This window comes from Drosophila pseudoobscura, chromosome X, assembly GCF_009870125.1.
Source record: "Drosophila pseudoobscura strain MV-25-SWS-2005 chromosome X, UCI_Dpse_MV25, whole genome shotgun sequence".
NCBI lineage: Eukaryota > Metazoa > Arthropoda > Insecta > Diptera > Drosophilidae > Drosophila > Drosophila pseudoobscura.
The window spans coordinates 46169590-46193959 of NC_046683.1; the positions used below are offsets into that span (position 1 = coordinate 46169590).

At 44.7% G+C, this 24370-nt stretch overlaps 1 protein-coding gene across 9 annotated transcripts; it reads right to left on the bottom strand.

Annotated features, from left to right (window-relative positions):
* On the bottom strand, positions 1-24183 carry sff (sugar-free frosting). 9 transcript variants are annotated; one of them, XM_033381923.1, is made up of 16 exons: positions 24001-24183; positions 10884-11564; positions 10284-10378; positions 8519-8745; positions 8291-8441; positions 5855-6070; positions 5309-5508; positions 5004-5228; positions 4438-4940; positions 4179-4337; positions 3947-4113; positions 3776-3880; positions 3615-3690; positions 3358-3530; positions 3163-3293; positions 1-3114 (listed from the first exon to the last, which is right to left on the bottom strand). In XM_033381923.1, exons 2-16 carry the CDS (start codon positions 10969-10971, stop codon positions 3006-3008), a joined length of 2625 nt encoding a protein of 874 aa, XP_033237814.1. In that variant the 5' UTR covers positions 10972-11564; positions 24001-24183; the 3' UTR covers positions 1-3005. The 9 variants fall into 9 exon arrangements, with proteins under 9 accessions (XP_033237814.1, XP_033237813.1, XP_033237812.1 ...); XM_033381922.1 differs by having other exon boundaries at positions 23695-24183; XM_033381921.1 differs by having other exon boundaries at positions 10884-11561; positions 23427-24183.
* Positions 24184-24370: the final 187 nt, after the last annotated feature.

Consider the following 24370-nt stretch of genomic DNA (forward strand, 5'->3'; position numbering starts at 1 on the left):
TTTTCCCATCTACTCGTAGTTTAGAGGCGTCAGTTAAGGTAAAAAGGTAGGCGTGGCATAATGCAGCATTGAGTATTAGTGGTTCGTTCTTCTCCATGGTTTTGGTATTCCTTATAAAGCAATTATCATTATTATTAATTTTATATCATTATCTTTATCATCTCTGCGTTGCGTTTGCAGCATTTTCTTTGGTATGCAGAGCAGCGCAGCGCAGAGCAGAGCAGAGCTTTTTTTTGGGTATTTTAGAATTTTGTTTTTGGTTTTTGTTGTTTTTAGTCGTTTTTCTAGGATTATCTTCATGTCAAAAAAAAATATGATTTTTACACTTTCATATGATACAAAATTAACAATCTTGATTGGTATTTGAAATCCTTTCACATTTCATTGTTATTAAATGCTTTTATGTAAATATATAGATGGATGTACATATGTATTTATGTATGTATGCATGTATGAATGTGTGGATGATGCATGTATGTATATAGATAAACGTATGTAAATGTATATAGTAAATGTGTACGCGTTTCGTATATGTCGGGTATGCCAAGGGGAGTGGGACTTTGTTCTTGTATATGAAGGTAAATACAGGGATATATATGTAATATGTGTATAAAGATGTGTTGTATATGATATATGCATGTATGTATGTATAAATATATGTTTCGGTGAGCTTAATTTTGAATGTATGTTCTGCTTATTCGAGTAAATTTAATTTGATGAGCGATCATTAATTTGATGTACCGTACTGTACTGTACTGTACTTTAGTTAATGCTAGAAAGTAATTCCATTTCAATATTATTGCATGATTTTTTTGTTGCAGTTGCAGTTGCAGTTTTTATCTCAAGTACAATCTATCTGCTTTAAATACGTTTAAATATTTTTGTATATGTTTTTTATGCGACTTTATTTAGTATCTTTAAGCGTTTATTAACTTTTTTATAATCTTTCGTTTAGTATCTTTTCTAATCACCTTTTTAGTATCGTACCATTTCCATTTCCATGTCCGCTCTTTCGGCTTTTTATTTCCCTCTTTTGATATTGCTGTCCATACACAGTTTTGGTACAAGTATATATGTAAATCCTTATACATTTATGCATACACATACTCGCACTCGTAATCGTCCCTAGAATTCCACTTTACGCACACTTCCCCCAGTATGTGGATCCCACAAATTGCTGAGTTGCCTCTACTTGGTTGTTAGTAGCTTTAAGTGGATAAATGGACGGTTTTTTTGTTTGGATTTCATTTGCTTTATGCTTTCAATTTCTTAAGTCTTTTAGTTTCAAATTATCGTATCATGTTTTATAGAAAAGAACTCTGATTCCACAAAACCAAAACTATAAGCTATGAAAACCACTCAAAAGTAAGGTAGGTATAGATTCAATGTGATTGTTTTGTGGGGTTGTTGGTTGGTTGGTTGGTTGGTTGTCATGCGAAACGCTGCTCCTTACACTGAGAGAAAAACTATGCTAAGTTATTGATAGCATTGCCATTTGTGCATTCCTGGACAGCTTGATCTTGATCTTGATTGGTCTAGTCCTAGTCCTAGTCCTAGTACTAGTCCCAGCCAATGAGTGTGTTTTGTGTGTGTTTATCCAATAAAAAATATACAAATTTCAATGGAATTCTCTCTCTTAGGTATTTTTGTTCATCATTGTCGCTGATGCAACTCAGCAATTTGTACAATCCTTGTTCCACAAACTACTATATACTATAGCTACATATGTATAAATATCGTACCAGTTGATCTTTACATTTAATTATCGGTTAGAAAGCTTTCTTTTCTTCATGCCCATCCCATGCAAAATATATATTGTTTCTGGTATTCGTATTTTTGTAGTTTTGTATTTTTGTATTTCCGTATTTGTTATGTGCCATGTGTCCAACACTACGCTGTGCCTTTGTTTCAAGTTTTAACGGAATTTCCTATGTACATTATACATTATATTGTACACCTTATGGATTCTGATTAAAGTCCATCTACAACCCAACACAACACTCTTTTTTGATCGTCATGCATGCATGTCAGAAGTTCGAAGGCTGACGCTTTTTTTTTTATCTTTATTCTTTAGTATTTTGGTTTTTAGGAAAAATAGTTTGCGTTTTTTTTGTGTTTGTAATTCTTCTCATCGATTCACATGTTTTTTAGTGGCTAGCAAAATAGTTATATCAATTTGTTTGGGTTTAGAAAAAACAGCAACGGCTAAGTTAATGCAAAAGTTTCATTCGGTTTTCGGTACATATCATATTTTATTTAGTAGTCAAAGATCAGTGCATTTTGCTTTATTCTCTTCTCTTCAGACACTCCCCATATACAAATTGTCGGCGTATTTTTTTTCTGTTCTCTTCTGTTCTGTCCTGGATAGCATTAATTTTATCATTTGCATAGCTAAATATTACGACGAGCCCTATTCTAGGTAAAGAAAATGAAGCTAGATTAACTCTAGTTCGATCTAAGCTAGTGCGTAAATTTGGTATTCTTGGTATTGTTTGTATATTTAGTATTTTTACACGGTGTATTTTATTTGCAAGCTTTTTAGGCGCGGCGGCAACAATGTCCATTAAAACGAACATACTCGTACATTTCATACATAAAAAATGCATTCAAAAAATCAAAAACGAATCGAAAATCAAGTTGGTTAAAAGCTAGAGAGCTAGCTGCTAGCAAGAGTTCTGTCAAATCGATCAGTTATCGAAAACTTCTGATACTTATAATCATTATTATTTCTATATAAATTCCACTATTATTGCTTTGGTTTGGTATATTGGTATTTTTTTTTTTGGGATTTTCTTGGAGTGTTATTGGAGTTATTTTGAAGATCTCTCGGTGATGGGGATGGGGCTTGGGGGTACTAGGCAAAAATACTGTTTGAGTTGCTGATTCGTTCACATAGTACAATATATGGTTGTTCTTTTGCTTGTGGTATTATTAGTGGTGTCATATGGTAGTATACGGAAACAAATATCCTTGAGAAAAATGTAACTAAATCAGAGAAATAATTCTCATGCGATTGCACTACCGGACATCGTTGTCGCCTGACGTTCACTCTGCAGTTCCCGGTTGCGTTCGTGCTCAGCGGTCTCCGAGCTGATAGACGATTCAATCAGAAATCTGAATAAGTTTTTAGATGATTCGATTGCTATTCGATTAGTTGCTTACTTGGACCGCACAGCTATGGGACTACCGGGTATATCCACTGGATTGGCATTATTGTTGTTCGTGGTCGAGGCTCTGCGGCCGTTGCCTGATTTGTACGAGAATATCGAATCGTTCTCCATATCGTTCTCAATCTACATAAATGGGATACGGTTAGCAAAAATTCGCGTAGATCACGAATACCTAGGGATGACTTACCACCTGTCGCTTGTAGGACAATCGTTCGCTGGACACCGAGCCACAGGACGAGCTCTCGGAAACGGCCTGCGTTACTGAGGTCACCGTGGGCGGACTGCTGGGACCCGGGAAACGTTTTGAACACACCTGGGACTGGATGTGCTCGCAAATGCGACGAAAACGTCGAATGTTACCTAATGAAACGAGGAATTCAATTAGTTTTTCCAGGTATTCAGAGTATTTTTCGATTATGATATGGGTTTGTGAGAATTGCTTACCCGATAACAGCGTAAATGTTAAGGCAAAGAGCATATCTGCTATGTCACCTTGCTTGCAAATGGCACTGATGTCGACCTAAAAAAGGCACAAGAAAGTACAGGCAGACCATTAGCTAGGGAAACTCTGACAGTGGTAGACAGTAGAAGGTCTGCCAACTTACCTGAAACTTTACATGACGCTGGAACATCACAGGTCCGTTGCCATTCCGTTTGTACTCCACTCGAAATGAGGTGGGCGATACTACACTATGCGATAGTTCAGCCATCTACGCAGGAGAGGAGAGTTCATCATAGATCATGGTCTGTATTAAATGGAGATTTCGTACACTTACAGATAGAAATGCATGTATCAAATGCGCCTTGACTGTGGCAATGGGCTTGCCCTTGACTAAGATGGTAAACGTTTCATCCTTTTCGGTTGTTATTAGATTACCAAACCAGGAGCGTTTCGTTAGCTCTGGCGATGATTCGGGCGTCAAATGCACTTCGTCCGCGGAAACTACAGGGAAAACAGAATCTGATTAGATTGCAAGGTTTGTATAATTGATAGAGTCCTGCATTTACCCTGCATTTTTCTGCGATGGAAGCGCGGACTGCCCAGGAAACTGTTTTTGATGTTGGTGAGCCGGGTCTTCCACAGTTGACCGCCAGGATTGTTGCAGGGTGAGCCAGGCATCCCAGGACTGCTGTTGTTCAACATGGGTGAGGCATTAGGATTCACAACTGTTCGGAAATAGAACAAAGATGGAGGCAGATGGAATCGATTAGTACGCTCTGAGGGGGCCTGGGACTACCGCAAGGGGTCTACGGGGCATGCACACACCACTATTCGACTCTGGATCGTGGAACATACTAATGTTAATGGTCGGACCTGAGTTGGCGCGATGATGCACCGATGGCGAGGCAGCTCCACTGACGGAGTTGCCTCCGGGACTGCCCGGCGGGTGGCCGCACTCGCTGCGATCCCTCGCTGATCCACTGCCGCCACCCCGCTCCTGGCGCAACGAATCGCGTCGCTCCAGTCGTGGCTCTCTCACCACCACCACATCGCCTTCGATGCTCTTCTGGGAGCTGTGCGAGGGTGTCCGACTGACCGAGGAGTGGTGCCCGGACCCGGTGCGATCGCGATCGCGGTCGCCGTAGGTGGAGTGTCGAGTGCCCGCCGCCGGCGAAGAGGGTCGCGATATGGCATTCGCCTGCTGCTGGGCGGAGCTCATGGCGGAATTGCAACGCGTCGGGCTGTGATATGAGGAGCTCCGCACCGACGAGGATACTGTTGTGGGTGAGCGCCGCTGGTGGTTGCGAGTGCTGCTGTACGAACGGAAGCTAAAAGATCAGACCTCAGATTAGTAAGCTCTAGTGCGGGAATTCCCCTTGAGGGTTACGCACTTGAAGGCCTGTCGTCGTGGCGTGAGCGGGGAGCCCTCGGAGATCTGGCCATAGCTGGGCGCATTGGTGCCATTGATGCGACAGGTGTCCAATCGTTTCCTTGGCGGATCGACTGCATCCAGTTCGCTGCGTGACTTTTGCGCAATCTCATCGTCATCCTCCAGAGCAGGACGCCTTCGCTTTCGCTCCAGTAAAAGGAAATAGATGACCTTCTCCGTATTGTGACTTTAATGAGGGGAAGGGATGACAAGAGCATTAATTGGTCGTATCATAAATGGGGGGTGGGGGTGGTATTCTTTACACACCTCGAACTCAGCAGCTCCTGAATGAGCTTCTCCTTCTCCTTGAAACAGCCCAGCGAGCAAATGGCATTCAGCACATCCGGATCCACAGCTGTGGCCGTGGGTATAACATGTGTTTGCACCACCTCCATCATTGGCAGCTCCAGCTCCAGTTCACCTTTGCCACCAGCTGTGACCCAGGGATGTCGGTTGATTTCAGCCAGCTGGACAAGGAAATAAAACCCGAAAACCAAAAACCATAGTGAGAAAAGGTAGAGGGCCAACAAAGTCCCTACGGGGGTGGGTGGTGGGTTCACCACCGAACGGTGAATGGTGACCCAAAAACCAACAAAAATCATTTGGCTGGGGTTGGCTTTAAATGACTCACCCACCGACACACCGACACACCGACCCACCCAACCGGCCAGCCGTCAGACAGAAGGAGCAGCGGCATTCGGTTGTTAGGGTTCTTGGGTCAATCATTGTTGCATATGCGATATGGCCGATACGGGATATGGGATATGGGATACGGTAGATATGGGGATAGGGATGTGGATGTGGATGACTCACCGTCAGACGCCTATCCGGATTCACTTCAATCATGCCCCGCAACAGACTCTGGCAGTCGGGTGGCACAAAGTGCGGTATGTGAAAGACGCCGCGCTTGACTTTCTCCAGCAGTTGGCGCAAATTGTCATCGTCGAAGGGCAACGCACCCACCAGCAGGGCATACAAGATGACACCACACGACCAGACGTCCGCCTTGCGTCCGTCGTACTTCTCCCCCTGGAATGACAAAAAAAAACACACACACACACCACGCCCAAGCAGAAGGACATGGGAATGGGAGAGAAATCAGAAATTGAGACATTTTCCTTTAACGTTTTGTGTTTGCTTTGATATTTCATATGAATGTTTGTTTGTTTGGTTTCTTGTTTGCTTTTAGTTTGATTATTTTCGAATTCGATTGGAGGATTGGACGATTGGGGGACCCAACCAGAGGACCCCTTGTGGATGCGTGGCACCCAATCGTTTGGACAGCTCTACCCTTTTATCGAACTGCTATTCATATGGATTTCCCATAAGCCCAATAACTGAATGTTTTGCTAATTTACAGAGTTTTCTATTCTTTCATTTCAAGGGTTGTCCATTGCATGGCGGAATGGGGCATGGGGCTTGGAGCATGGAACTTGGAGCTGGCTGCATGGGGGGACAACATGGGGTAGGTCCGTTCAACTCGTTGACGTCCATTGACGTGTCCATCAAATGCCAAGTTTCCCCGTCCCTGTCTCCGTCTACATGTCTCTTTCTCACTCATTCTGATTCGCTGTCTCCGTCTCTGTCTCCCTAGGGAACGGTTATTGACTTGGCAGGTAAGTGGCACAATGACTTGCAGTTTGTTGCCCACTACAATATATAATTGTGGCCCGATTGTACATATACCAGTTGCCACTGTGTGATTCCCCGATTCCCCGAAGTTAAAGCTTCAAGTTGCATGGAAAAAAAGGCACAGGCATAGAATAGGGCACAACTATACGGTTTTTGTTTGATTCAAGGAGTGGCCCGGGGGGAAAAGTGGATAATAGTTCTAATAGATAATACTTATTTCCTGAGAATCCCCTCTTCTTCAAAACGTTTTATGTGGCTCTATCGTTTGTCCATCCCAGCCCAGTTCTATCCTGAAGCTACATTCGATCTTCATATCGAGTGGAATATTGATTCCTTCTCTCATGGAAAGTGGACAGAAAGTGGAGTAAGACTAAGGTATCTTGATAATCTGAAAGCTCTGGCAATAGACTCATTTTTTCATTAAAAAAATGCAACGAAGTGCAGTCCTTTTGAATTTGAGAGGAGTACAATAATAACCACAAAAATCGTTAATCAGCGAAACTCGAGTCGAGAATAAATGTGTGGCGGGATGCCCAGGACATGTATGTTGTTTTTCTGCTATTTTTGGGCATTCTCTCGAATCTCGAGGCCGCATCATGTGGGAGCGATCTGCCGCTTCCTAATCTTCGATTCCTCCAATCGATTTCAAGACACGTCAAGACATGTTTTCCAATTAAACACATTTACTCCGCATTGCAATTGTTCAAATAATTCGAGTATCTAACCCCTTGGGTAAGCTCGATTAAACTGAGCAATTTTTTTTCTTTGTGGGCGTAATCGGTAACCTTATATCCCAGCTTTGGGGCATGAACCCCTTCCGAACAATTTGGCTCACACGTTGCAGGGGATTGATAAACGACCACTTAAGTGATTGAGTGTATGGGCTTTCCACGCAATTTTCCCCTACAAATTGCCAGGGGTTCCGTTCCGCCTTGCAAGGCACCACCACACAGACATCAATTATGCGGTTGAGAAACTACGAATCCCCGCCAGAGCTTTGACTCTTGAATATTTATAAAAATATATACAGAACGTGTACGTATACGTATACGTTGAGGTATATGTGCCGATGGGGAAGAATATCACGTAGCCAGCCAGATTTATAGCCCAGCCCCGAATATATGATAAAGCTGCAGAAGGAAATATTTTAAAATTCCTCTTATGAATTTATAACAGGAGCAGCAACCGAAGCAGCAGCAGGGGCAGCACCAGGAGCAGGAGCAGGTCCTGCGTGAATGAAATGAGAGGAAGAACAGGAGCAGAGATGGAAAATCATATGCGCACATGCGGTACATGGCACATGGCTGCATTTGCATAGACGGGGAGTCGAAAGTCTGCCAGAATTTGCATAGGAAAGCGACTCCAGGAAGCTACCACAGATACTGCTACTGCGGTGGCTCCTGCTGCTGCTGCTGCATCTGCATCTGAAAATGTGCTAAAAAGTTCGCCTTGATTGACGTTTATGCGTTGGCTCACCACAACACCAACCAGAGACCAGAAACCAGAAACCATAGAGAAAGGGAAAAACTGTGGCTTGTGGCTGTGTGGCTGCGTGGCTCTGTGGGATGTAAGCATTTCCCAATTCTATCGTATTCGCATTACTCAAGTTGGACTTACCCGTATGACCTCCGGACACGCATAGTGTGGGCTGCCGCAGGAGGTCTCCAGCATGCTGCCGGCTGGCTGCAGCGAAGCCATGCCAAAGTCCGCTATCTTAATGTTGTTCTTCTCATCCAGCAGCAGATTCTCGGGCTTCAAGTCGCGGTGGCTGCACGAGAAGTGGAAAGTTTTGGGGACCAAAATGTATATAAGATTGATTGCGCTTTAAGTGTGGGCGGAGCTTACCAAATCGAATGCGAGTGACAGAAATCCAAAGCGGAGATTATTTGCCTGAAGAATTTGCGGGCCTCCTTGGGCGTGAGGCGGCCCTTCTTCACCAGATAGTCGAAGAGCTCTCCGCCCGAGACATGCTCCAATATTAGATACAAATACTTCTTGTTCTCGTAGACATCGCTCAGGCCAAGGACGTGCGGATGATCGATTAGTTTCATTATGGCAATTTCACGTTCAACCTTGCCGCAGGATAAGCAGGAGAAAAAGAGAAGAAGCCGAGTTTTTAATCGACTTATCGACAATGTAGCTTCAAGCCCAACCAATCCCCTTCCCTTGGCCCGCCCCCCTTCTTAACGTGTACAATGCATTCAAAGTGCTTCGGCCATAATGACCCATTGTTGTCCTCCAACTGGCGTCCAATTTCTGTTCTTATTGCGTGTCCTGGTCCTCGTCCTCGTCCTGGCTGTGGTCCTACATGGACAGCACACGCAATCGTCGTTGTCGTTGTCGTCGTTGGCTGGGCACCCTGGACCCTCACCCTCTCACCTTGCATTTCGATTGTCCTATATGTCTGAGCTTTTGTCACCCCAAAGAGCTGCTTTCCCCCGCCACCCCTAGCTACCGGCGTCCTGAATTCCGTTTTACTTTGTTGCCACACGCACTAATTCGTCCCATGTCCTTTCAGTGTCCTACAAAAAAGAGTGCACCACACATTTTTCGGGGGGCAGTGGATGTGGCAGTGGTGGTGGCAGCGGGTTCTATTATGACAGCCACAAAAAGATAAATAGTTAAGCTCTACTTTGACTTTTATGGGCGTCAGAATGAATGAAATCTATTTGGAGCTCTTGCCTCTTATTATAATAGACCTAATATATTAACGATTGTGGCAGGAAATCGATTATAGAATATATCGTACGTATATAAAATAGATTGGGACATAATTCCTGTGGGACTTAAGTCGGAATTGGAATTTTTGGGCATGTACTATGCGTAAACTTCGTAATGAGCAAAGATACATTGAAGATTTACATTTTTCTAAGGAATATTTCACAAAAATGTGGACAAACATTTTGTAAATTATTATTTATTTCGATTTGAAAAGACAGACACTTAAGCCCGTTAAAACGAAGAGAAATCTACTTCTACAAAATTGAGACGATTTTTAAAGACGTTTTCAACCATCTGCCAGTCTCTGAGAGGACATAATTTCTTACTAACTTTGCAGAACAAAAGTTTATAGCTAAACCACTTAAAATTAATTCGAACTAAAGTCCTGCTGCAGTAAAATATTTCCTTGACTTTCCCTGACTTTGGCACACTACCCGGAACAGGAACAAAGCCAAGGAAAAACCCTCGAAAACCGAAAACAAATCCCCAAAAAACAAAAACACTTTTCCCCCCAAGGAGAGCTGTGGCTGTAAAGGCTTTAAGTTTGACTGCAATGCCCTCCGTCCTCTCCACACCCTGCAATGCCCTAAATAATCCCCCACACTACTCGTTCAAGGAGCAAGTAAATAAAACAACGAACCACAAAACAAATTTTATTGTCACAATTTTTTATGACCTGTACGCCAGGCAGAAGACAAACAACACGACAAACGAAAGGAAATGCGGGAGAACGAAAAACAAAATCATAAAGAGCGCTAAGTAATAAAAAGAAGAAAAAAAAAGGAAAAGAAAAGAAGAAAGAAAATGTAAGGCAACAATCGACGGGGAAAACTTTCCATCAAGTTCTGACCTTCGACCCCGCCCCGCACTCGTGCAGGCAGGCACTCACCTTCATTAGCACCGATTCGCTGAGTTTTTCCCGATTGATTATTTTAATCGCAACCTTTTTGCCAATCACACAATGCACGCCCAACTTGACGAGACCTGCGAATGGTAAAAATGGTAGAAATGATCAAAAATGGGGGGGAAATTGAATCGTAATTGTAGTAATGACGAAGCGGATTTACTACTGTAGATATTGGCTATAGAGGAATATCCCCTCAAGTGATAACGATTTTAATAGAGATTCTCCATATAATAGCTCCCCCGGCGGAAGGACACAATTCTAGCTCCTAATCTATGGACACTAGTCTGCAGTATGGCACGGCAGAAAGTCACGCAAGTGCCGACCTTCTGGTGAAGGAAGTTCACATACGTTCAACACTAAGGACACAAGGAAACATGACTGTCATCCTTCGTAGCGATTGAATTTCTGAGCGGACAGCATAACTTTAATCGAATAATGATATGTGGATAATCTTATGTGCAAAATATTCATGCGTACATCATGAAAAGCCTCTGGCACGGTGTTACATTTCCAAATGAAAGGTTCATTTTATTGAATATCCACAGTACTCGTACATCCACAAAATGGTGTTGTTGCACTTACCCGTTTGACCCTTGCCGAGAGTTTTCTCCAGGCGATAGGGCCCCACAAATTGGCAATTCTCCGCCGTGACATTGTTCTCCTTCTGCATTTTGCTGGCCGTGCCCGTGCCCCTCCGTGGCTGCTGCTCCTCCGTTGCTTTCACCGTTGCCCCGATGGTGGCTATGGCTGTGGCTGTTAGCTGTTTGCGGCTGGCAGCGTCAGCTGGCGTCTGGCCATGCACAGGACTCCTAGCACCACGGCCGGCTCCTCCGGTCCCTGTCCCGGTCCCAATGCCGATGCCGATGCCGTACGGCTTCTACGAGCAACTTGGTTGTCGCATAGCGTCAACTGAACTTGTCTGTGTGTGTCCCGCTCCCTTCTGTTCCTCTCCCTTCTGTCCCTGTCCCTCTCCCTGTCCCAGTGCCTCTCCGTAGCTATAGCTGTGGCTGTAGCTGTAGCTGTAGCCGTGTCCGGGTCTGGGTCCGTGTGAGAGGTCCTTTAATTACTTTTGTTTGGCAAAAGTTTTATTGCAATTGTTAAGGATTCCTTTTTGCAGTTTGCAAATGATGCAGCATTTAATTAACTTTCGCCTATAATTGTATTGGTCTTCGCTTCAGGGCAATACTCGTAATTGTTGCTGCCGTTGTTGCTGCTGTTGTTGCTGTTTCTATTTCCACATGACTTCATCACAAACAGAAACTGCTGCAATTAGACAGAGATAGAGAGAGTTTGTAAGAGAGAGAGAGCGAGTGAAAGGTCAATGTGATTAGCGTTGAATATTTATGTTCCCTTTTGGCCTCCCAAATGGAATTTTTAATTGAAATAAATGGAAACTAACTATATAACTAGATAAATATATTTGCTCCAAGTGTTCACTATACATATATGTATACACCGTACATATTTGTGCAGGTGTTGGTTGGTTCTAGGTGTTCTAATTTAAAGTACCTGCAGCTATGCTAGTGTAGGTCCGTACATACACATGTGTATTCTGTGCTTCTTTTGGCCATTTCCTGACCCCAAGAGCAGACACGAGCACTCACACACACACATACACATAAATATATGCACATGTAACCATATACATAAATATATGTTTATGGATTAGTTTTGTGGCTTTTCTATGAGCTCTGCCTTTTAAAGCGTTTCATTTTCAATTATTTGGCCATTAAGTTTAATTACAGCTAAAAGATAAATGGTTATGTAAGGTTAGAGCTATGGTGAGGACTGCTCTTGATTAAAGAGCCTCGAGAAATTGTTTCCCACAGATTTGCAACCATCAATCAAAATGCAAAACTTATTTCCACTTCAAAGTTCAAGATGGCTTCAAGGATACCATCTTTATCTCTGAATGAATATTTTATACAAAGTTAGAAATTATCATAGAAAACTGAAGCGATACCCAGAGCAGACCAGGCCAGGCCAGGCCAGACCAGACCAGAAAGACAGCGCGCCACTTCAATCTGCTGTTGGCCATTAAAAAAGGAACGAAACCATTTAAAAATGCTCCTTTGGAGAGCACTAAAAGAAAAGCTCAACAGCGCGTGGTGGCATAAAAAGGCCAGCATAGAACTTGGCCAACTGCGGAATGGCTAAAAACAAAGGGCATCCAGCAGATAGATCGACAAAAAGGATGAGTCGAGAGTAGACCAGCGCGAAGGCGTGGGCGAGGGCCAAGGAGGGCGTAACAGGAGAAGCAGGTAAGTAGTAAATTTAGATGCTGACGCAGATCTATGTAGGCGGTGGTGCCTGTCACTGATTATTCACGGAGAATGACGAGCAGCATTCGCAATGGGGCTCTCTCTCTGTCTGCCTGTCTCTGCGTGCGTATGTTGTGTGTGTCTGTGTGTGTCTGTGTGTGTGTGTGTGGGAAAAGGATGACGGCAGATGGAAACTGTCAGACACACAAATTGAAAAATAAGTGCGCATCAAAATGAAACAGTACGCAAATGGGGACTGGTGGGAATGGTGGGTATGGAGGGTGCGAGCATTAAGGTTAAACGTGAGGCGCAGATGGCAGGAAGGAAAGATGCTAACAAGTCCGCCGCTATCCCCCGTATCCCTTCCCCATCCCATCGCCGAAAACAATAAGGAAACTTTCTCTGGAGGGCCGCCGCCCAACCCGTCGCCGTCGCCGTTCTGTTAACCTAATTTGAAAAATGCGCTAAAAGTCGAGAGCTGACACTGTTTGGCAAGTGCCAACAGCAAAGGCAGTCAGATAAGGTCAAATTTTGGGCAACGACTTGAAGATACCCCGCAAACCAGAACGACAGAAGAGAGTTTTCATTTGTTTTCCCCCTTTTGGATATTTGTAAAATTGCTAAAATGTATGCTATGCTTTTTGCAACTCGAAAATTTCCTCTTAATAATAATGAATAATGAATATGTACGCGTACACGAGTATGTGGAACGTTTCATCAAAGGGAAAAAGTTATGAAATAAGCCAAGTGCTCGCTCGAAAATATGCAAAGGGGCGTGGCCGCAGCCTACCATAAACAAGTCATCGTCATGGGTCGGTCGGTCGGCCTGTCGGTCGGTCTATCGGTCGTCGCCGTCGTCTGCGTCTCCAGGCGCCTTTTTGCAGCTTTTCGCACTTAAGGCTGCGGCAAAATGCCGTCACAGGGTGCCTCCAGAATACATATATGTATGTGTGTGTTTGTGTGTGTGCGATGGCGGTTGTGTGCGTGCAATAAAAATCATAAGCAAAACGTTTAGAGCATTTGGCGTTGATTTTGGCCTAGCCACGGGAAATTTATGCTCTTGGGTCGTGGAAAACTGAGAAAATGTCGCCCGGGAAAGGCACCGGAATTGGGGAAAGTGGATTGGAGGAAGCGGAAGGCTATTGATTATGTAGGCCCAGGGCCTGGGCCTGCGGGATGTGACCGACCGCCTTTTATGGCCCGATGCCCCAATAAAATACCATCAACAATAATTAAGCGATTTGCAAACAATGCGCGGGTCATACACATAAAGGGCATGAAAAGTGTTCGGATTGATCGACTGCAAAGATGACTTGATTGGAAAGAGCCCTCATAGCAGCTCGACTGCTTTAAAGAAACTTTGCAACAAAACCGATTTGTGCCAGTTCTGGAAGCAGAAAAGATACGTTTTTAAGATTCCAAATGAGGCGGGTGCTCGTCTAAATTGCTCTCTGTTGGTCCAGATAATACCAAAAGAGCACCGAAGGTGTATGTTTTCTTTCTTTGTAAACATTCTGTAAAAGGTATTCGGTAAAGTTTTTCCATTACTGCTCGCCACAAAGTATTTTCTATTACTTTTTGAAGAAAGTTTGGAAAGTAAGAAAGGCCTGTGGCAGTACCCGTGCGACTCCGCCCTTCGAAAAAATTCCCCATTAACATATGAATTAACCATCAAAATGATAGAAAGCAATTAGTCTGGCTTTTCTCACTTTCACTCATCGTTCATGCTCGTGGCAGCTGAAAATCTGAGCCACCCCAAATGGCAATTAGGAATTCCCCAGGCATACCCCCATCCGCATCAGACTTCTTCTAGTTTTCCCCAGAATTTACATCTCTTTAATGTTTACTCAAGCATTCCCAAAAACAATTAACAATCTGCCGTCAGATGCTGCTCTCCCTGCACAGTGTTCATTAGCCCTCTCGCACAATTAACCTCGAGGGCCCAAGCACATCCTAGTAAAATGAGGAAAACTCCGTAGTCCAATGTGTTATCTAACCAGCCAGCCAGCAAGCAAGCAACCAGAACCAAAAAAAATGAGCAAAACTGACTTTGATTTCTCAGGCGAGTCTCTTGTCTGCTTGTGCTCCACCTCTGCCTCTCCTACACATTTACATACTCGTACATCTGGCTGGGAAGAACCTTGAGGGCTAAATTGGCTTTGCAGCGGCAGCAGCAGGCGTAGCAGCAGCATCTGCCTGGAGGGACCCAAAGTTTAACCAAGTTTTCGGGGGGGTAAGGTTTGGGGCAATCTGAAAGCCAGAAAAACTCAATTTCCAAAACGACAGTCAATAAACGCACCCATACCCATACCCATACCAACACCCATACCCATAACCATACATCGTCCCAAAAAGGTATTTGGAGGAAGGGGAAAAGATTTTGTGCTTCTGTGGAGCAACGCGGCGTATGAGTGTTTTGGTTTGTTGCCCATGGAAGCCCTCCATCCGGCGTTTTTAAAGTGCAATCAATAAAATGCTTTTGAGTTGCGAAAATTGTGCGTAAGTGGCTTTTCATCAGGCCTCAGCCTCAGTGCCAAGCCCCATAATGGCAGTAGAGGCAATACAGACAGGCAACAGACAACCCAAAAGGGGAACAGCAAAAGGGCGTTGCTGCCAAGAGAGGCAGGCGCTTACAGCAGTAAATGAGTGCACAGTGGAAATCAAAGGGGTTTTTCCCGTCGAATCACAATGGAAACCCAAAGAAAACACCAGGCGACAAATACCAGGGGCTCTTAGAACGCAAACATCGTTTGAAATTAGTTTTGGTCCTTGTGAATACTTAGAGCAATCTCTGGTATCTAAATATATCTATCTGCCACCTTCTGACACCACTGTGCCACTTGCAACTACTCGTACTCGTACTCGTACTTCTGGATCGCTGCCTGCTCAAACTCAATTCCTTGTCGAGAGCTGTTGTTATATCCCCTGATTGTCCCTGTTGCTGTTGCTGTTCATGTTTCTGTTTCTGTGTCTGTTGACGATGTTGCTCGTACGACGTACACGATGCTCAATCAGAATCAGAGAGTGTCAGGCAGCTGGCAGCCGGCAGCCGACAGCCGACAGCCGGATGCAGGATACAGCAGAACAGAGGCGTCCGCCAGCAACAGCTGCCTCAATATTCATCAACTAATTGCAATTATGTGGAAAATTAAAATCAATATTTAACTAACATTCTGCTGTGCTCCGTGCCTGCACCCTGCTGGGAGGCCCAATGGCATTCTCTCTGCCGCCATTCTCATTTGCCATTTAACATTGATTCCAATTTGATTTGAGTTCATTTTGCACAAGTATTGGTGTCAGCAGCAGTGGCAGTGGCAGTGGCAGTGGCAGTGGCAGTGACACTGGCAGTGGCAGCTGCATCGGCAGTGACATTTTGTTTGTGTTTCTGATTGCATTTCATGTGGAACAATATAAAATAATAAATAATGGAGAAAATGTAAACACAAATATGGGAGAAAGCGTATTCAAGGCATTGGAAATACACCAGGACTCCTCTCTAAGCTCTTGCTCGCCTCCACGAAAAGTCCTTCAAGAAGTGCCCCCAATTAATCAGCAACAGAGAAAATCAATCAGCATATTAATTGGATTCCGCACTTGAGCGACGTAGAGACCAGACCCACAAAGCCCACATAGTAAAAATAAACACCTTTTACCCTCCAAAAAGTCAAGACAAAGAAAACTTTCAGAGCTGTCAACACATTAAATTGCTGGGAGAAACCAAATCAAACAGAGACTCTCAGACGGGGACGGGGACGGGGACGGAGAGCCCGGCAGGAGCCAGCCAGCAGGATGTGCCGACTTTAAGCTTCTGTCTTCCTTGGGGGCAGAGGCGGAGGCAGAGGCAGGAATCAGGAAACCCACTGGGGACCCTACTTGGCTCATTATTAAATAATGGCCAGAATGGGCCCCTGCTAAGCAGCTTACTTGCAAATCGGGGCTAATAAACCGCTTAGATCAACACGCAAAATGCAAAAGCAAGCAGCAGGCAGCAGTCAACTGTCAGCTGACCAGAAGGAAACCTTTAACCTGTCCCCTAACCAGCTTTGAGTCCCACTCCAAGGACCCGCAGCTGGCGCAACAACACGAAATTCGATTAAAACCAACCGACAAAACTAGCAGCCAGAGGAGAAGGCCAAAGGCCTCTTTTAGCCTGGTCCAGGGCACAAATTAACTTGATTCGATATGGCCGAAAAGCCAGAAGCGGCCACAGCTCCAGCGCCAGCATCAGCTCCAGCAGCTGCTCCGATTCCCAGAAACAGGAACAAACAACAGCCACACAGCCAAAAGCAACCACTGGGACGAGTATGAACTCTAGTCACAGCGATTTTTGTTCATCTTTTTTTTGGCAAAAACCAGCATCAAATCAAGTCTTGTTTGCCTACGGAGGAGTGTCCACCATTCCAGCCGGTTGGGACCATGGTTTGGGCCTCCATTTGAGGCTCCTTTTTGGTTTGGTTACAGACCAAAAATTTGCAAGCGGAAAACATTTGCCAGTTTATTTGCCAATGCCATTTGGCAGTAGCAGGGACAGGACGAGGTTTTCGATTACCACACACACACACACACACACACGGAGAGAGAGACAGGAAGAGACAGGAAGAGGGAGCAGTGACTGACTAACCTGGCCGGAAGCTAAAGAGATGAAATGATTAAGGTCGCAATTAGATGGCAAACATCCGAGTGGTGCAACCGAGCATCGAGCACCAAAACTCAACAGAACTGAACCGAACTGAATTGGTGTCCTGCAGCACCTCCCCTCCTCCCTGAGGGCGTGTCGAACGCGAGAAAAAATTCAATTATTTCTCTCGAAAAAAGCAGAAAAAAACACCACGAACGAATGCAAAGGCAAAGGCAAAAAGTAAGAATAAAGTGAAAATTGGCAGCGGCATAAAAGAGAATCGCGAATGGGAATGGGAATAGCTGGGGAAAATGGGGGAAAACTATGAGGAAAAACTCAATTAAAAATGAAGAGAAGAAGAAAATGTAAGGATGGATGGATGGCGTGGAGTGGAGAGTCCACTCATACAATAGATTGTTAAATTCAATCAGAAAAGAAAAGCACTAAGAAATTATAGGATTGCAAGCAGAAAGGAAGGAAATTGCTAATACAACTATTCTAAAAAGTGTATTCCAGATCCCTTTTGCACACTCATCTTTAAATATTCCCGTATATATGTATGTATATCCCCCAACAATAAAATTGAAGTTTCCTTTGCTCCCTTATTTCAGAAACATTTTAAAGTAACATCCACCATAACATCCCCACGAAATGGCTCCCTTCAAGGATATGGAAATCAAATCCAGAAAAACACAACAGAAACACGGAAGAGAAAAGGGCAGCAGCAAAAGGAAATCCAAACAACATAAAAACAAGCAGAGAATTTTTCAATTTTCCCCCACGTTTTTCCGCCCCAACTGAAGATAAAGAAGAAGATCTTGGGACCTGGACATGGGACCAGCGACCAGGGAGCCGGGAGCCGGGTGCTGGGACCTGGCTAAGCCCGCATTTGTTTGCCAAAAACCCAGAGGCTCTTAGTCCGCCATCAACATCACCTCCACCTGCTGCTCTTGGGTGCTCTTGGCGGCTGCTGCTTCCTGCTGACTGCTGGATGGTATGGATGGCCCTGCTGGATGGTCCTGATGCTCCATTTCGCTTAGAATTCAATTAGGGAGCAGGGAGTAGGGGACGGACGAGAATGATTGCTCACATCGCGTATATTTTGTGGTTTTGCAACCGCACTCTTGATTCAATTTTCATTTACTCTGTTATGCATGCGTGTTGCCCGTTGCCGCCGCCTTCTGCCACACTTTACTGGCAGAGGAAGAGGAAGAGGAGGAGGAAGCTGTTGGATGATGGCCAATTTGTTATTGCCTGCCACTTGTTATTTTGTTATTTTGTTGTTGCCTTCACACGCCTCTCACCTGACTTCCTCATCGCGCTAGTTTTTGCACTTTATATGCTCTATGCACGTTCTAATTCATTTGCACTTTGAGCCTTTTAATGCAATTTCTTGGCCAGAAGGCTCTTCGGGTCTTCTCGTGGCGGGGCCCGGCATTGCACTTCAGATATGGGCTTGATTGCCAACCGACAGTCGACAAAACTTTTCAATTAGAATTAATGATGTTAGGGACAGCCCCGGACCGCCGCAGGCAGGAGGAACCCGGGCAAAGGGCGGGCAAAAAACTTGCACACTGCACTCTTCCCAGCCCGTTTCCCACCCCCCTGATACAGCTCGTTGTTGTATCCTGAAGGGGTGGTAGAAATTATTTTGCCAATTACAACTGCAATTTTTCCACATTGCAGTGGGCGTAAAACTGGAGATGGAGTACGACCCCCAGGGCCGGGAAAAACTGCTGACAGACAACTGAAATATGCAAATTAAATTTATGACTCGAAATTCCTCGAGGCACAAAGTGCAAGCTGTGAAATACGTTTCTCGTGTTGCACACTTTTGGACCAGCAGTCGTTGCAGGATCCAAAAACACAAAAAACGGACAACCAAAATGAAAACATGGAAATTTGACCCACCATCGCATTGAGTGCTATGGGGGTTTTGCGGGGGGGCTGTGGAGGGCTGTGGAGGGCTGTGGGGGCTGCCTTCAACCTTAAACTGAAAATGTATTTCGTTCTTTGGCTGTCAAGGACTTTACATTTTGATGATGGCTCTTGTGTCACTCCTGGAATATCTTTCCTAAGCCCCGGCATTAGGACTAAGCAGATGCCTCTGATGGCTGCAACCTGCCCCTGCCCTTGTGCTGTGATGGAGTCGAGTCTTTCTCTCTGATGTAAGCCGAGTTTTGTATAATTGATGACATCAAAAGGAACTACAAATGGAGGCCAAGGCAGACAAGGTGATGCATGATCCAAGGACCATTGCACCACGCTGTGATTGAACGATGAACCTCTGAACAAACATACTCGTTTGTGCCTACGAGATGGCTCCACTCTTCTTCTTGCGCATTGAAAAGTGTTCCTTCAATGAAAACGCATTCCATTTTAATATATGCCAAGCTCGATTTTGATGCCACTGTCAAAGGATTCCATTGCCGCTCTCAGCCCGTTTCCACTCGTGCAGGCAATAAAGCATGCCCAGGACCCACAATATTAGCCTAAACAAATGCCTGTGCCAGTCCCTACCATCGCATACTGGCACTGGCTTAGCCATCCCCAAAACGGGGGACAATGGACAAACACATTCCCAAGGCACAAGGACGAGTCCAAAGGCATTCCATATGCAAAAATGTATGCGGTCTCCGCATAAATACATTTCAACTTTAAAACACGACCAACAAAAATGGCACATATGTACATATGTATGTGTGTACATATATACGGGAACATACATATCTTTGGCTTTGGCTAAGGATGTGAATGTGGATATGGATATGGCGCTGCTTTTGGGCAAGTTGATTCCACGGAGAGTAGTAGTAGTAGGACCCACAAGAAACCAATTCGATTTTACCATTTTGCAATGTAAATCCCCCAAGGATTGTGCATGTGTGCGTCGGCACATGTTCCAGCATGAAAGAACGCCAAAACTCAGAACCGTAGAACCGTAGAAGCGTAGAAACAGAAGGAAAAAGCGTTTGCATATGCTTTAATCAAAGGCAATGACGTACGGGAATGTGGTTCATTCTTAAAAACGTGGCCAAGAGGAAGTAGTGGGTGCACACGGGGGGGCCAAGGGAGTGGATGAGAGACATAGAGAGGGAGAGAGAGGTAGGAAAAGGCAGGGGCAGGGTTTCTTTCTCTAGAAACGGAACTCTGTTGACAAAGCCATGCGGGTAGCTGGTGTTCTCGGCCAGGCTTGGGAATGGACATTTGTGATTGCGAGTCCACAGGCAGCCGCAGCGCAGGCGCAAGGGTTAAAAGAGAGAAAGAGAGAGAGAGAGCTTAAGGAGAGTGTGTGTGCTTGCCGACTCTCTCTCTCCACGCCCCAATGGGTGGGTGGTTGTTGTTTTCATCGCAGGGTTGTTTTTCGCACTCTGTTTGCCAGGTGCCCCACTGTAAGAATGCTGCTCTCCTCTCTACCCCACTACTCGTAATACTACTACACTCTCTCTACGAGAACCCTCTCTGGCTCTCTCTCTCTCTCTCTGAGAACCCCCATTTCCGTCTCACCTACGAGAGGGGGCACCACTTTCTTAGTTGCCGCTTATAGCTTTTTAATTACAAAAAGAAATTGTTAACAATTTTGTTTGCGTTTACCGAACTAATTGGCCGAGGCGATGCCAGTGCATACCTGATCATTGTGGCCACCATTTTCTGGAGCGTCGAGAGCTCCCAGATGGAGCAGGGAGCTGAATCATACTCCCGATACCGATGCCGATGCCGATACCCGACTCTCCCGCTGTTAGTCTACCGCCGTGGTAATCCCCTGGGTCATTAAGGCGTCTACGTGTCTGGAACTTCAGCAGCCACATCAGGATGCCATGCTCTGCTCTGCTCCGCTTCCTTCTTTACCATCCAGGACATTGTCGCCTGCCGATTGTCGCATGTTTTATTCAGCTACGGCGACATCGTTCTCCTCATCGCTCTCATCAGGTTGTAAATATTGAACAACCAGAACACTAACAACAACAAACTGAATACTGAATACAGAATACAGAGTACAGAGCACGAGACACAGCACTGAGCTCAGAATGCCAGAATAAGAATATGTATGTTCTCGTAATGCCGGAAGCTGAAATGGCTCTCATATTTTAAGATGTTGCATTTTTGATCTGACGCGACAGTGTTTTTTATTGCCCAAGACAGCGACAGCACAGCAAAAGCAACAGCCCTGCCCCCAGCCAGGCAGGATTCGAGTCAAAGACAGAGGATACCTTAATTGTTTCCCACTCTCGTCGGTAGATTGACGTGGGTTTCCCAGAGGCAGAGTGGGCTTTTGGGGGGATAGAAAATGCTGGAAATGCAAGCGATTCCCGAGACGTGAGCACTTGCCTGACATTGAGATGCGAGTAGCGATAGAGATGGAGATGGAGATACAGATAGAGATAGAGAACTAGATGGAGACGGAAAAGGGTTGGGTAGAGTTGAAGGAAAGTTGAGCTTAACGAAGCTAAACATTTTGGCATTTTATTGATGAGTAACTTGGTATCCGTGAGATATGAAAAAAGAAGCAGAAGAAACTTCCATGGCATGGCCCTGAGTATGATTGATAAAAAGTTTCGCATTACAAATGCGCGATGAAAACTTTTGAGGGTTGCCAACTTCAGTGCGGGGCAAATGTCACAAGAAAGTTACGTAGTATTTATCACCGAATGTTGCTCTGGGGGACACTTGACAGTTCTGTAGAAGTCAAAGATGTTGCAGGATTGGAGTTCGATGAGAAATGCCATTCTGACTCCTATTTATACCACAATTGGTTCTGGGACTAATGGCAGTAAAAAGAAACCCTTCATCACTGAAGATTGCCCAAGGAAATCTATCAGAACTTGGTTAAAGAACACCTTTAGCAACTCCTTTCATCTTTACTCCAAACAGAAGCTCTACTTCCATTTTTTGTATCGACTGGTTCCCTTCGTTCTTGTTCTTGTCTTTTTTTCTTGCCTGAATTTCACAACGTCTGAGAGTAGTTCATTAGGACACTGCAATGTTGACAACATTTCGAGGGTTGAATGCGGCCATAAATACGAAACTATATAATGCCATGCTCTGCCCACAAGAAACTAAGCGAAAAGAACAGACACAGAACAGGGGATCATCGGCTTGGGGTTGGAAAGTAGACGGCAAATATTCATAATAGGTCTGCCATGACGTCATGGCCCCAGAAATACACATTATTGCAATTTATTTGGAGATACTTTTACAATAAGAAATCAATCAATTTTTCATTTCCTGTCCGCATTGACTCGGTTCCTCTGTCACCCTCTCTATCTGTATATCAATATTTTGTTGGAAGACAACCTGATAACGGAGACGTTTTAGCCATTTGCTGGGCCAACTTCAACCGCACAAGTGCCTGCTCTGGTTCTGCCTCTGCCTCTGGCTCTGCCTCTGGCTCTCGCTCCTTCTCCTCGTTATGGGCGCCCTCTTGATTAATGCCCTCACCGTCAGGCCAAACACCTCGAGTGCCTATCGAGAGGGCCCCTTGGAAGCGAGGAGGAAGGTGAGCAGCACTCGTAAAACTCAAAAGCCACATCCGCACCGCCATATTAAATTCTACAATTCAACTTCGTTTTTCGTGCAAACAACGCAAGAACAACAACAGAAGCAGCAACAACAGCAACAACAACAGCAGCAGCGAAAACTGTCTATAAATACTGTTAAATGAGTAGTGAGGAGTCCTGCCTGCGTCCTGTGTCTGTGCATGTGCGAGTGTTTGCTGGACGTACACTGCGGCAAAAATAGACCAAAGACATTCGATTAATCTACAGGTAATAGCGGAATTTCGAAAAGTGGAACATTTGTGACTTTTAGCATCAGTTTACCCCAAGTATAATATTACCCAAAAAAAAGTAGTATCTACTCGTATGTTTATGTGAATTATGTGAAATGATATTTCCAGAATTGAATCCACCATAATTATCAATTAATACACATTTTCTTGCAGTGTAGCTGCGGTTGCTTGTGGTTTCCCCCAACCGCCCCTTGAAATAATTGTGGGTGTGTATTTGTGTGTGTGTGTGTGTGTGTGTGTGTGTGAGAACCTGGACGTACGGCTGGATGGTTCGGTTCGGTGTGTTCCATGTTGCTTCCTAGTTGTTTTTGGTTGAAAATCGATATGTACACACAAAAAATCCATAAAAACGAAAGAGTGGCCAGCCAACAAAGGGAACAGGAATAAAGATATACTGGTTTAAGGATGGGGATATGGGTAAGAATATAGAATAATGAATATATATGCATTACTCGACATACCGACTATTTCCGCTTGGGTGTAAAATATCAGGAGGCATTCGGCCTTATACAAATCACTTCCGGGATGAAACGTTCACGTTGTTGCACCCACACACTCACACACACACAAACACACACACGAACGGGGAATGCCACGAGACACCAATACAAACAAAAAAAACACCTACACCTACACCTACTACACCTACACCTACAACATACACACACACGCACACAGAGAGGCGTGCGGGAGAAAGATGTTGATGAAGAAGAGAGGAGCCTGTGCAACCTTTGGTTTGCCTTTGTAGCTTTTTTCGCCTATTTCTTTTGTCGAGGCAGCTGCTGGACACTGTGCACCGTGCAGCCTTTTGCGGTTGCACCTGGATCCCTGGATAATTATATAATTATGTTTCACTTAATGCACTTTACGATATTTGGACGCAATTGGCGCACATTTGTCGCATGATTTGCATAAACATTTTACTGATTTTTCCCCTGCACACACACATATGCAGACATACTAATACTCGTACGCGCGCGGTCCGTGACGTACGCACACGCACACAGAGACACACAGACAAAAAAAGGCATTTACAATAGAACTTTCTGCTTATTATATTCCGGGCTCTGCTCATTCGCGTTGCCGTTTACAGTGGGACTTGCTTGGGACTAGTAGAAGCCACTATTTTAACTGATTTTTGTCCGCTCTCTTTTGGCCAAGAGCCACACGGCAAACGTCGTCAATAAAACTGTGCGCCGTCACCGTCAAAGCTTGGAAAAAACGCCGCGCTCTTCGGTGGCCTTAGTAGGATTCCACCCTCTCTCAGCCACCCACTCTGGCTCTCTCTCTCCCTTCTGCGCTCTCTGTCATTCTCTCTCTCTAGCTGTCTCAGCACCAAACGTCTCCAAACGTGTCGTACCTTGCGTACCAAACACGATTTGTAAACAAATCTTAATATAAAGAA

What these genes read in the sequence shown, in the direction of transcription:
- sff (XM_033381923.1), bottom strand. Translation starts at nt 10,971, where the DNA reads ATGCAGAAGGAGAACAATGTCACGGCGGAGAATTGCCAATTTGTGGGG. An exon ending in AGCGTCATGTAAAGTTTCAG is followed by an intron (nt 3,691 to 3,775) that starts GTAAGTTGGCAG and finishes TGCCTTTTTTAG; the next exon opens with GTCGACATCAGTGCCATTTG. An exon ending in CCCATAGCTGTGCGGTCCAA is followed by an intron (nt 3,115 to 3,162) that starts GTAAGCAACTAA and finishes AAACTTATTCAG; the next exon opens with ATTTCTGATTGAATCGTCTA.